At 43.9% G+C, this 14,097-nt stretch overlaps 1 protein-coding gene and 1 pseudogene across 2 annotated transcripts; one reads left to right on the top strand and one right to left on the bottom strand.

Moving 5' to 3' along the window:
- The first annotated feature begins 225 nt into the window (after positions 1–225).
- Positions 226–10,191, top strand: LOC311101816 (protein sel-1 homolog 3). The gene is made up of 23 exons (XM_084143019.1): positions 226–307; positions 433–907; positions 1,195–1,321; positions 1,433–1,554; positions 1,628–1,770; positions 1,896–1,957; positions 2,040–2,172; positions 2,253–2,388; positions 2,498–2,638; positions 2,771–2,982; positions 3,082–3,261; positions 3,372–3,491; positions 3,588–3,728; positions 3,838–3,900; positions 3,999–4,172; positions 4,259–4,386; positions 4,476–4,559; positions 4,649–4,739; positions 6,348–6,435; positions 6,532–6,641; positions 6,753–6,880; positions 9,483–9,588; positions 9,683–10,191. The coding sequence occupies exons 1-23, from the start codon at positions 254–256 to the stop codon at positions 9,779–9,781; spliced, it is 3,117 nt and encodes a 1,038-aa protein (XP_083999145.1). The 5' UTR covers positions 226–253; the 3' UTR covers positions 9,782–10,191.
- A 182-nt stretch (positions 10,192–10,373) lies between these two features.
- On the bottom strand, positions 10,374–13,473 carry LOC311102001 (short transient receptor potential channel 2-like; annotated as a pseudogene). The gene is made up of 5 exons: positions 13,139–13,473; positions 12,278–12,458; positions 11,980–12,144; positions 11,521–11,695; positions 10,374–10,414 (listed from the first exon to the last, which is right to left on the bottom strand). The product of its transcript is annotated as a short transient receptor potential channel 2-like (transcript).
- Between the last annotated feature and the right edge of the window lie 624 nt (positions 13,474–14,097).

The raw sequence follows: 14,097 nt of genomic DNA, 5'->3' as shown, positions 1-14,097 counted from the left end.
GCAGGATATTAGTCCGGGTTCTCGTCATTGAAACTTTCTCTTAGGTTTCTTCCAGTCAAAAGGACAGCAAACGCACCTTTTTTAAACTAGATTTGACTATATGGTCCTTTATTTGCGTTTTTACTGGTAACCTTTTAATTTGACTGAATTTAGTGTTTGTCTTTCGTGTGCTTCTTTGCATTAAAACATTTAAACCACATTTTTATTGAGCAGCCATCATTTTAAACGAATTAAACACCCCCACACTCGGACCATGAACCAACATAACTTGGAAAAGTGGTTATTACTGTTTCAGCTCAGTTTACAGGTAGGCTATGATGTAATATATCTATTCTCAAAATAGCCGTTTCAATTTTGGCGCTTCATTTTAAAGAAATTGATCAATTTTTGATGTACATACTATTTTGCTGGCTTTCCTCTCCCTCGACACAGATTGTTTGGTGTTCAGATCGTGTTGTGTTCCTGAATCCCCCAGCTGAACCAGTGTCTGGCTACTCGCTGAAAGTGTTGTACTCCTGTTCTAATCCAGCTGTGGTGCTGGTGGAGTGTCTGGTCTCTTATGACACTGGAGTAAAGTCCACGGTATTCCAGAGACACTGGAGCTGTGAGCCGGGCCCGGACCGGATTAGGACTCTGCTACTGAGCCTCCCTGACTGGCTGGTGTACCAGCCTGACTGGGTTGTGCCTGACACTCAGTGGGTGCTCAGTGGCATGCTGCGTGCCTCTGTCAGTGAGGAGGGATCTGAGGACAGTTACAGGTCAGGCCAGGCCACTGCGGTGGTCAGCTTGCAGCCCACGCCCCCTCTCAGTCGCCCCATGAAGCAACATCAACTCTGCCCTGGCTGGGCTACACAGATGCTGTGGTTAACCCGCAGGACCACCACCTCACAATGCCCTGTGGAACAAGGTAATTACTGTTGTGTAGAGTTAGTTGGTTAGTTTAAAAAAATGTCAGTCCACAACGATACAATAGTTGACAATACAAAATACAGATTTTAAAAACCACATTGTGGACCACTCAAATAGAGCTTTGAGACACTAAAAGCAGTCATAGTCAAACAAGGTATAGTAGTGTAGGACATCTCAGTCAGTAATTCATTTTCAACATATTTAGGCTATAAACTATAACAAACTTCATGCAAACCTTTATATCCTAGCATTTCTCATTTTATCAAAAAATAATCTCCCATTCAGAGACGGTCCATTTGTTGTCGTCCATGTATGCCTCAACTGGAGAGAACTTTGGCATCACCAAGACGTTAAATACCTATAGCAACGAGGTCCTGGAGTACTTGCGGCTCCAAGATATTTATTTTCCATGGTAAGACCACTAGCTACATAGTCTGTATGTGCATGCTAAAAGACATGGGCTTCACGTTGCGGATATTAACATAGGATGATATTTGATAATTTTTTTCTCCCCTGTTGCCAGGTGTGTGTTCTCCATCTGGGTATTTCTGACCCAATCCTGCCAGGAAAAGTTGTGTGGTGTATTTCACCACATAGACTATCAAAATAACTATGCCACTCCCAATTTGTTCCTTAAAAGTTCAGGTAACATAAGACAGAAATGCTCTTCTATTCTCACTTATGGTCAGATGCATTATTAGACCATTATATTGCCTAGTCCTTAGTTATAGCATGTGTTCTGCAGGCCAGCTGCAGGTCCAGATGCATGGGGAGTCTGGGAGGTCCTCAGCGTTCCTCTGTCCGTTCCAGGTGCCCTTGGCCCAGTGGTGCCACGTCAACATGGAGCTGCGTGGCAGAACGGTCAGTATTAACCCCTACCCACAGTAGACAGACAGGAAATCAGTGTCAACCCACTCCCTACTTCAGGAGACTAACCAGTATTCTATTGCAACAATATCTTCACTCTTTTTCTGGATTATTTTTAGGTGGATGTCACCATGGTGTGCATAGATGGGCAGCAACGTTTGGTTCATACTGCAGAACACACGTAAGGATGAACATGATGACAGTAGAGAGAAACCTATAATACATGTCAGAATCATTTTGAATATGGAACTGGTTTGTTACAGGTTCAGAGATCCTATACACCTGGATGATACGGACGGCTACTTTGTGGTCAGTGGAGGTCGATTTATGAGAGGAATTGAAGGTTATTATGGACCGTTGGTGTACTATCGTAACAGAATACCTAATGTCAGGACGGTAAGAATCAGTCAGACACATCCAAATCCATCTGTAATTTAACAAAACATGTTACACATGTATTCACTTGTCTCCCGCAGTCTGAAGTCATTGTTCCAGACCATATTAGGAGTCTGAATTTGACTGGATGGCTACAGTCTTGTCAGGGATTTCAGTTGGAGCTTCATATCAAATTGACCGGATATTTACTGAGAGCCAGAGAGAAACAAGAGTCTGGTAATGACGTGTAACATCCACTAGATGGCATGATGGTGTATCGAATATTCAGTGGCTCACAAAGTTAGTGTCACTCTCCATCCAAACTGACACTACCTCTGTTTTCCAGAGAACTGTATGGATGCTTATCATGAGCGGACATTAAAATATAATCTAGCTGTGACACCACACTGTGAACCCTGGGAGGCACCCAGTGCCCCTCAAAGACGCTATGCAGTACGACTGGCAAAGATACTGGCCTCCAAGCATGGTAAGAGCTGGTCATAATGATAAATATACTCTTCTAAAACTATTTTAATCTCCGAATGTGTCCCACCAGTTGACACCATTCAATGAGGATGTTGCAATCTCTCGAATGTTATTGTTTATACTGTATACCCAGGTGGCAGAAAGGTTGATCTGGCGTCAATGGGAAGGGCTCTGTACTCCTTGTCTCTGCGTAAGCTGCGCCAAGAGAGCACTGGATCCACTGGAGTAGTTAACAGGATAATGGCCCCTCTGCTACAAGCTGGCTGTTTGGGGAACAACAGAGCTCTACACCTGTCGTCGGTGCTCTACAGCAGTGGTTTAGGAGTGGAGAGGAAGCCCAATAAAGTGGGTGAATGAGTGTGCATTCAGGAGTTTTTCATGGTCAGGAGAAACTCAGGCCCCCTATTTATACTTTGCATGTCTCTTACTCCCCTCATCCTCCAGGCATGGCTACTGTCCCTGCTGTCAGCCCAGAAGGACTGGAGACTGGCCCTGCTGCGCCTCGGGCACCTGCACCGGCTGGGTGAGCATGGCATCCCCTCAGACCCTGACCTGGCCTATGCCTACTACTCTAACATCGCCAAGCAGACGTCCTCCGACCAGCACAACCCCTCACCTCAGCAGGTAGACCTTGGTGCTTGAAGCAAGATCATCTCAGTCTGTGCATGTATTATACAATCCTAAAACATGTCATTTAATGAAACTGCTCCTCATCTGCTATGTCTGTTTTGTAGATGTTTGTAGAATCTATTTACCTGAACAACAAGGAAGTGCTTGGGTTACAAACCAATGAAAACCATGATATCTTTCACTGGTTAAAACTCCAGGCCCGCAATGGAGCCGCAGATGCAGAGGTACTACACATATGTCTGATTGTATTCAGTATTAAACATAATCTCAAGAAATCTTTTGTGATAATGGTTGATAATGGTTGAACTGCTCTTCTATAGCAAGCTGTGGCTCGTATGCTGTTCTGGGGCCAGCAGGGTGTGTCTCCAGACATCCAGACTGCTGTGAGACACTATGAGAGAGGAGCTGTCCGTCTGGGGGACCCAGTGTCCATGTATGACTACGCAATAGTCCTCATGCAGGTCAGAGGTCAATCACTCAGTTTGATGACACAGTCAGTCTCTATAGTCATTCTAAGTTCAATGATAGTAATGTCTAGCCTATCTTGACAATACCATCATTACTTTGAAGGGCCAAGGAGTCGAGAAAGACATTCCAAGGGCAGTCACTTTCCTGAAGAAATCAGTAGAGCAGGTTGGTCAAAATGATGTTCAGAACTTTATCATTATGCATGGCCAGTAGGACTACAATGACACCTTCAAAATTGCTCATCATACCATTCGATCCCACAGGGTTTTATGCCAGCGATCAACGCCCTTGGCTGGTACTATGAGCAGTTTGAGAAGGACTACCAGCGGGCAGTGCAGCTGTGGGAACAGGCTGATAAACAAGGCAGCTCAGATGCTGCTATGAATCTGGGTGTCATGTACTCCCAAGGCCTGTATCCTGGGAAAGCTGCAGACAAGGTCAGGTCAACTGTCAGTATACCCTGTGGTCACCTACGTAGCTATTGGACTGAGATAATGAACCAACAGTGTTTTGTCTCTCCCAGTTCATGGCCTATACCTACTACCTGAAGTCTGCCCAGAGAGGAAACATAGATGGCTCCATTCAGCTGGCTGATGTGTGGACCACAGGGATCCCTGGCCGAGTCAAGAGGCGTCCAGCAGATGCTGTATTGTTAGTCACTAAATTATTAGTTTTTTTTTTCAGAATCTGATTACAACATTGCTTTGCATTGCTTGCCAACCACTCTGTTTTGACCACAGATGGGTTAAGTGGGCAGCTGAACACAATGGACACCTTGGAATGGTCCTCAGGAAGGCCTTGGATTCCTATTTTAAAGGGGATAGGTGACCGTCTCTCTTCTTAGAACATTACATGATAACCCTAATTTGAATGTTTGTTATTGTATGAACCTAATGTTTTTACTGTTTTACAGCTTAATGGCCTTGTTGTATTACATGATGGCAGCTGAGTCAGGATTTGCAGCCGCCCAGTTCAATGTGGCGTACTTATGTGAACAAAACCCTGTGAGTTGGATTGGTGGAACTTGTTTCCACAGTGATGATAGAGTGTATAACTATACTGAACAAAAATATTAACGCAACATCCAAGAATTTCAAAGATTTTACTGAGTTAATATAAGGAAATCAGACAGTTGAAATACATTTATTAGGCCCTAGTCTATGGATTTCTCATGACTGGGAATACAGATATGCATCTGTTGGCCACAGATACCTTTTTTAAAAATGTAGGTGCATGGATCAGAAAACCAGCCAGTATCTGGTGTGACCACCATTTGCGTCATGCAGCGCGACACATCTCCTTCGCATCGAGTTGATCAGGAAGTTGATTGTGGCCTGTGGAATGTTGTCCCACTCCTCTTCAATGGCTGTGCGAAGTTGCTGGATATTGGCTGGAACTGGAACTGGAACACACTGTCTTACACGTCAATCCAGAGCATCCCAAACATGCTCAATGGGTGACATGTCTGGTGAGTATGCAGGCCATGGAAGAACTGAGACATTTTCAGCTTCCAGTAATTGTGTACAGATCCTTGCAACATGGGGCCGTGCATTATCATGCTCCAACATGAGGTGATGGCGGCGGATGAATGGCACGACAATGGGCCTCAGGATCTCGTCACAGTATCTCTGTGCTTTCAAATTGCCATCAATAAAATGCAATCGTGTTCGTTGTCTGTAGCTTATGCCTGCCCATACCATAACCCCACCGTCACCATGGGGCACTCTGTTCACAATGTTGACATCAGCAAACCGCTCGCCAACAGGACGCCATACACCCTTGTCTGCCATAAGCCCGGTACAGTTGAAACCGGGATTCATCCGTGAAGAGCACACTTCTCCAGCGTGTCAGTGGCCATCAAAGGTGAGTATTTGCCTGCTGCAGTCGGTTTACGACGTCGAACGGCAGTCAGGTCAAGACCCTGGTGAGGACGACAAGCACGCAGATGAGCTTCCCTGAGACGGTTTCTGACAGTTTGTGCAGAAATACTTCGGTTGTGCAAACCCACAATTTCATCAGCTGTCCGGGTGGCTGGTCACAGACGATAACGCAGGTGAAGAAGCCGGATATGGAGGTCCTGGGCTGGCGTGGTTACACGTGGTCTGCGGTTGTGAGGCTGGTTGGACGTACTGCCAAATTCTCTAAAATGACGTTGGATGTGGCTTATAGTAGAGAAATTAACATTAAATGATCTGGCAACAGCTCTGGTGGACATGGCTGCAGTCAGCATGCTAGTTGCATGCTCCCTCAAAACTTGAGACATTTGTGGCATTGTGTTGTGGCAACTGCACATTTCAGAGTGGCCTTTTATTGTCCCCAGCACAAGGTGCACTTGTGTAATGGTCATACTGTTTAATCAGATTCTTGATATGCCACACCTATCAGGTGGATGGATTATCTTGGCAAAGGAGAAATGCTCATTAACAGGGATGTAAACAAATTTGTACAAAAATGTGAGCTAAATAAGCTTTTTTGTGGAACATTTCGGGGATCTTTTATTTTTACTCATGAAACATGGGACCACACTTTTCATGTTGCGTTTATATTTTTGTTCAGTATATGACACACATGTAGTATGACACACATGTAGTTATAACTGACCTTTCCAATAGGGAGGTTTCCTGGATCCCACTTTTGCAGTGCAGTGTATGAGGAGACACTACAACCTGACCATCCAGACACAAGATCCTGATCCCTACGGTGAATTGTCTTTGACATAAACAGTCTGCACTGACTCTGTCATTGCACTTTTCTCAGGGAGATTGTATTAATATTTTCTCCATCCATCCTCTCCAGCCCTGATCAGGATGGGTGACCTGCTGTATGAAGGACATGAGCGGAGACCGAAAGATGTTGCAGCAGCAGCAGAGATGTACAAACAGGCAGCACTAAGGAGTGACCCACAGGTATGCCAGCCAGGTTACATCCATGTGATACCATTACCATCTCATTAAAGGAATGCCGTCCCACTCATCTGCCACCCTTGAGTGTGTGTGTCCGCATGCTTTTTCTCACAGGGCTGGTACAGTCTTGGTGTGCTTGTTCAAGAGGAACAGGGGTTACCGTTGTCCGTCCTGTCTGAACTGGGTCTGACACAGCATTACATGGCAGATAACACTGAGCTGGCAACTACACTTTACCGCAGGTATGTACTGTGGTACTGTACACTATTCACAACATGCGAATGCCATGCACACTACCTGAGGGTATGATGGAATATCAGTAGCGGTCGGTGCCGTTTAAGATGAGGGACGACGATTATTTGTTTTATGAGCATGGCGTTATTTCTATTACAGCATATTGGATGACTCTCATATATATTCCATTTACCCAACTCAATGTAACATGGATAAGTTTAGGCTACTTACTACATCATACTATAATTTTCCCTATACCCATCATGAGGTTGCTACAACCTAGCCTATGAATGAAAGTTTACAACGTAGGTGCACACAGGTTGAGATAGATTTTTGTAATCAAGGTGACAGACATTGACACATTCAATACCGCCTTGCACAATCTTGCCTGCATCTAGCTGATCTAGGGTGTAATCATTAGTCCAACAGTTGCAAATGAGAGTTTCTATTGGACAAATTCAGGTATGTTTAATCCCGTTTCATTCCGTTCCATTTGCTTCCGTTTAAGAAGCTTTTTTCAACAGAATCGGCGGAATGAATAGACCCTTGATCACATGCAAACACAGTTCACTTTCATAGCAGCCAGATCATTGTACAATTCCTTCTCGCATCTACGTGCTCTCCTTCTCTCACCTTTTCCCTTCGCTTGTGGACTTCAGTGCACAACACATCAGCTGTCTATGACCAGGCAAAAAAAACTTTCCAAGCCAAATCATAACTGCTAACCGCTACACACAGCCTACATTATTGTCCCCATACTAGCTAACGTCAAGAAAACAATGTAGCTACTAGAACTAACGCATTAGTAAATCCGCTACAATCATGCAGTACAGTGTACAGTTAGCAAGCAGTTTAGCAGTTACACCGGCGGGCCTCGGTGGCAATAAATTAATAAAACCAAAAGCTTACCTTGACTTGGAAGAGTTCCAGTGTTGGATAGCCATAGCCAGCTAGGTAACATAGCATCCCTCTCTGTTTGAGCCGGGTGTTTGAGTAGGCTAAACTAGCTAGCTAGCTGCATTTGCTAGATAAGTAAGTGAAAGTGAAAAAAATACAAATATAGCTGTCTCTCTCTCATGTTTCTCCTTCATTGTTTAAGAAATTAATTTGTTCAAAACTGTTCAACTATTGTCTTTCTCTCTCTTTGAGTCAACTACTCACCACATTCAAATCAAATCAAATCAAATTGTATTGGTCACATGCGCCGAATACAACAGGTGCAGACATTACAGTGAAATGCTTACTTACAGCCCTTAACCAACAGTGCATTTATTTTTAACAAAAAAAAAAGTAAAAATAAAACAACAACAAAAAAAGTGTTGAGAAAAAAAGAGCTGAAGTAAAATAAATTAACAGTAGGGAGGCTATATATACAGGGGGGTACCGGTGCAGAGTCAATGTGCGGGGGCACCGGCTAGTTGAGGTAGTTGAAGTAATATGTACATGTGGGTAGAGTAGCAGCAGCGTAAAAAGGATGGAGTGGGGGGGCAGTGCAAATAGTCCGGGTAGCCATGATTAGCTGTTCAGGAGTCTTATGGCTTGGGGGTAGAAGCTGTTGAGAAGTCTTTTGGACCTAGACTTGGCACTCCGGTACCGCTTGCCGTGCGGTAGCAGAGAGAACAGTCTATGACTAGGGTGGCTGGAGTCTTTGACAATTTTGAGGGCCTTCCTCTGACACCGCCTGGTATAGAGGTCCTGGATGGCAGGAAGCTTGGCCCCAGTGATGTACTGGGCCGTACGCACTACCCTCTGTAGTGCCTTGCGGTCGGAGGCCAAGCAGTTGCCATACCAGGCGGTGATGCAACCAGTCAGGATGCTCTCGATGGTGCAGCTGTAGAGTTTTTTGAGGATCTGAGGACCCATGCCAAATCTTTTCAGTCTCCTGAGGCTTTGTCGTGCCCTCTTCACGACTGTCTTGGTGTGTTTGGACCATGATAGTTCGTTGGTGATGTGGACACCAAGGAACTTGAAGCTCTCAACCTGCTCCACTACAGCCCCGTCGATGAGAATGGGGGCGTGCTCAGTCCTCTTTTTTTTCCTGTAGTCCACAATCATCTCCTTTGTCTTGGTCACGTTGAGGGAGAGGTTGTTTGTATGCACTGCAGTGCTAGCTAGCTGTAGCTTATGCTTTCAGTACTAGATTCATTCTCTGATCATTTGATTAGGTGGACAACATGTCAGTTCATGCTGCAAGAGCTCTGATAGGTTTGAGGACGTCCTCCGGAAGTTGTCATAATTACTGTGTAAGTCAATGGAAGGGGGTGAGAACCATGAGCCTCCTAGGTTTTGTATTGAAGTCAATGTACCCAGAGGAGGACGGAAACTAGCTGTCCACCGGCTACACAACTACCCTACAGAGTGCTGTTGAGGCTACTATAGACATGCATTGCAAAACAGTGTGTTTTAATCAATTATTTGGTGACATTAAAATATTTAGTATAGTTTTATCTAAAAAGGATACCGTTTTTTTATGTTTCACTATTTTTATTTTTATGAAATTCACTGAGGAGGATGGTCTTCCCCTTCCTCCTCTGAGGAGCCTCCACTGTGGTATATTATTGCCAACTGGTTAGGCTGTTCTCACTGTACAATTCCTATACTTTTCCATAGGTGCAGAGACTCCAACGGCACAGCTGAGTCTTACTTGCCCTGCAGTCTTGCCCTACTCCATGCTTATCTGCAGTCTTTCCAAAAGGACTACAGTGCTACTATCAAGGTATGTATGATGTTTGAACATTGAACTCGTAGTATTCAACATAGATGTACAGTATTATATGAACATTGATATTGGGCTGTCTTCTCTCCCTCAGGTCTCTGGTACTGTGGTCGTGGCAGTTGCAGTTCCACCAATCCTCTACATCATCCTCCGTGTTCTGAGGGAGCGTGGCATCATGTCTTATCATCACTAGGACCAGGAAGTCCATCAGCCTATCATGACTTATCATCACTAGGACCAGGAAGTCCATCAGCCTATCATGTCTTATCATCACTAGGACCAGGAAGTCCATCAGCCTATCATGTCTTATCATCACTAGGACCAGGAAGCCCATCAGTCTACAACACAATGAGGAAGATGACTTGACTGTATCAGGAGCAACTCCCAGGAAGCACTTTTTCCCCTTATTTTATTCTCATTTGACTGATTTTGTTTTTATAGCTAAAAGTAAATATTATGTGTGTTTTTATCTTTGTTTTATCTGGAATGAAGATAGTACCATTTCCTAAATGTAATGTATGAAGTCATTTCAATGTACTGTATGATCATGGTTTAAAAAACTGTCTTTTGATTGAGCAATATTAAAAAAGCATCTGATTTGACAAATCATTATTTTCTGTTAACTGGGGCTCCAGTTTAGAACAGATCATCCAGGGGGTGGGGAGTGACTAACACTGTGGTGTCCCTGAACAGAGTCATTTCCCAGGCCCATGGAGGACCATGCTGTGGGCATCTGGGCTCCAGGGCTCCTGGTAATGAATGGCTGGTGATGCCCCAGGGGTTCATCAGGCCTGGCACAAACAGCAGGTGAACAGCAAGTTGTCACCTGTACACAGACACACTGGAGTCTGGAAAGCACACAGTTACCCTTCTAATTGAAACAACCTGAAATTACTGAGTCATGAGCTGGAGATTAACAGTTTAGTCTGTTTTAGACTGTGGTCTGTGGTAACGTCACAGTAAGATCTCCCCATACACTCATAAGCAGGCAGTACATTACTCTGTCTATGTACCACATGTTTTCTCATACCAGAGTTCTCTGTATGTTAAGGTACAGTAAATGTAAATACTAAATGATACTGATGATCAGGGAATTCATGCAATTATTTGATTACTTGTTCTACTCATAAACATGGTTTTGCTAATTGCAAAATTTTTATGGCATGCATAATCAGACAAAAAAAAGTTTATAATAATCCCAGGTGTGGTAGGTTTCACTCTGAATTTGGCAACTTACATAATAAGCAAGCATAGCTGTTTTGAATATTTACAGCAGGCTATACACTGAGTGTTCAAAACATTAGGAACCCCTTCCTAATATTGAGTTGCACTTCTTTTTGCCCTCAGAACAGCCTCAATTCGTTGAGGCATGGACTCTACAAGGTGTTGAAAGGATTCCACAGGGATGCTGGCCCATGTTGACTCCAATGCTTCCCACAGTTGTATCAAGTTGGCTGGATGTCCTTTGGGTGGTGGACCATTCCTGGTACACATGGGAAACTGTTGAGCATGAAAAACCCAGCAGCATTGCAGCTCTTGACACATTCAAACCGGTACACCTGGTACCTACTACCATACCCCATTCAAAGGCACTTAAATATTTTGTCTTGCCCATTCACCTTCTGAATGGCACACATACACAACCCATGTCTCAATTGTCTCAAGGCTTAAATATCCTTCTTTAACCCGTCTCCTCCCCTTCATCTACACTGATTGAAGTGGATTTAACAAGTGCCATCAATAAGGGAACATAGCTTTCACCTGGATTCACCTGGTCAGTCTGTGTCATGGAAAGAGCAGTCTGTGTCATGGAATGTTTTGTATGCTCAGTGTATAAAGGTAGCCTATACTTTACAAACAATTTGTAAAGGGTTTGTGGTATGAAAGGTTTATAAATTGATAGTAAACAATTACAACATAACATAGACCTACCAACCACCCAGATCATATGGAGAGAGTTGTAGAGGATGTTTTACTGGTGGGATGCAAACTCATCGCGGTACAGCTCCATGAAAATAGATTAAACTAGAAGGGCGATGATGAACCACAGGTAGGAGACAGAGTGCAGCAGGAATTTGATCACAGGTATCTTCAAAGTCTTTCCAGTGTGAAATTGAAACACAATCCTTACAACATATCTGAAAAGCAACAGTCAGGCAATGTATTTTCACCTAGGGCTGGATTCAATCTGTAGCGCAGGAAGTATTGCGGAAGATCCACGTTAAAATGTAAAGTCAATTTCCGATTGAGCCGACATATGTAGCATTTACTGTGAATGCAGTCTCACCGAACACGGGAACATTGCCTTTAAATTTAAATTGAGCTATAAACGCAGATCTTCCGCAATACTTCTGCGATATGGATTGAATCCAGCCTCTACTCTTAGCTCACCTTGGACATGAGAGGGACCCAGTAGATCATACAGAGGAAAGGCATAGTGAAGAAGATCCCAAGAGACACTGTGAGTTTTCAGACCGTCTTGCTGCCCCTCCACCCCAGGATGTTTCCACACTAAATGGACGACAGCACTTGCTGGCTGATGGGATGACTCACAAACTACAAGAGGAGAAGAAAGAGGTGAAAAGAACACATGCTCACAAGTTCTAAAAGTGAAAATATTTATTAGTTTGAAGATAATTTAGTTTGAGCATAATTAAGTTGGTACAGGGTAGGTAAAGTAGACTGTTACCAGTTTCTGATCGTAATTGACTGCAAGACATAGGCGTGACAGGGTTGGATTCCCCTCCTCGAAGGTCTGCTCGTCCAGCTCATCATCGTTCAGGATCGTTGTGACCTCACTGGTTGCGACACATAGCCAGCATCTCCACTGCAAATTCCTGACACAGCTCTTCCAGACTCAGATACTGGGGCTGAGGAACACAAACAGAGACATACAGAGATTGAAGCAACTAGATACATCATCAGACCTTTAGATATTTGAGCCTTCACTCTTCCTTTGATTGACTTCATGTGAGCTAACATTCTCTTTTATTGACTTCATGTGAGCTAACATTCTCTTTTATTGACTTCATGTGAGCTAACATTCTCTTTTATTGACTTCATGTGAGCTAACATTCTCTTTTATTGACCTCATGTGAGCTAACATTCTCTTTTATTGACTTCATGTGAGCTAACATACTCTTTTATTGACTTCATGTGAGCTAACATTCTCTTTTATTGACTTCATGTGAGCTAACATTCTCTTTTATTGACTTCATGTGAGCTAACATTCTCTTTTATTGACTTCATGTGAGCTAACATTCTCTTTTCTTGACTTCATGTGAGCTAACATTCTCTTTTCTTGACATCATGTGAGCTAACATTCTCTTTTCTTGACTTCATGTGAGCTAACATTCTACTTTTATGTACTTTACTTTGATGTTAAAAAGTTACCATCCAATTGGCTCATTCAACTCCCCTCCTCTCCCCGTAACTATTCCCCAGGTCGTTGCTGTAAATGAGAATGTGTTCTCAGTCAACTTACCTGGTAAAATACAGTAAAGAAATATAGTAACGTTGTCATTTACGCACAACAACAAACAACTTATACCTTAAATTCAGGCTCTTTCTTGGAGAGCTTGCGTAGCTCCCGACTGAGTCTCAAGGCACTGAGCATGGCATCCTCTGTGGTGATGGAGAGGTATGCCCGGCTGGCCATGCCCCGGTAGGTGTTGATACGAGACAGAGAGAACTTCAGCAGGTCATACTGACGGCCGTTCCTCCACTCCAGACAGGTACAGGAGATAGAGTGAGGCAGAGGGATGCATGGCCCTTCTTAGTCAACATGGTGACTATCTCATACAGGTCCTTCTGACAGGCCTGGGTCAGCGGGGTCACGCCAGGGGCAAACTGGGAGTCATCAATGGAGTGGCCAAATATGGCCATGGAGACATATAAAGACATCATTTGCATAAACATTAATGTTTCTGATACACAATGAAAACAGGAGAAACCAATTAATGAGAGGCGCGAAACCTGTGCATAAAAGCCATGCACTTGACCGGAGCACTCACATAGGAGGTGGAGCAAGTTCACAGTGGTCCTCTGTAGCTCAGCTGGTAGAGCACGGTGCTTGTAACGCCAGAGTTGTGGGTTCGATCCCCGGGACCACCCATACACAAAAAATTTATGCACACATGACTGTAAGTCGCTTTGGATAAAAGCGTCTGCTAAATGGCATATTATTATTATTATTATAGTGGTGGAGAAAGGTTGATCTGCCTGAAGTCAAACTTGACGCCCAGCATCAGAGCAAAGAAAGTGTCCTCGTTGCCCAAGCGGATGGACAGGTTCAGGGCTTCTCTCCACAGACGGTCCTCAGACTCATCCAGCTGGCGAATGATACCGTCCCCTGTGGACAGCAGGCTTCCCACCAGAATTGAGTTGTCCTTCTGAATGGCTGCTATCAGCTCCAGGGGGAAGTTGAGCCTTTTGTTCACAATCGCCTGCCATTGGTCCAGTTGAGAAGGGATTTAATATTACATATTTTAATGTACAGTAATTTAATAA

The sequence above is a fragment of the Coregonus lavaretus genome, assembly GCF_964263955.1.
Source record: "Coregonus lavaretus genome assembly, chromosome: 26".
Classification (NCBI taxonomy): domain Eukaryota; kingdom Metazoa; phylum Chordata; class Actinopteri; order Salmoniformes; family Salmonidae; genus Coregonus; species Coregonus lavaretus.
The sequence above is the reverse complement of the archived record's forward strand: the minus strand, read 5'-3'. Positions and strand labels throughout refer to the sequence as shown.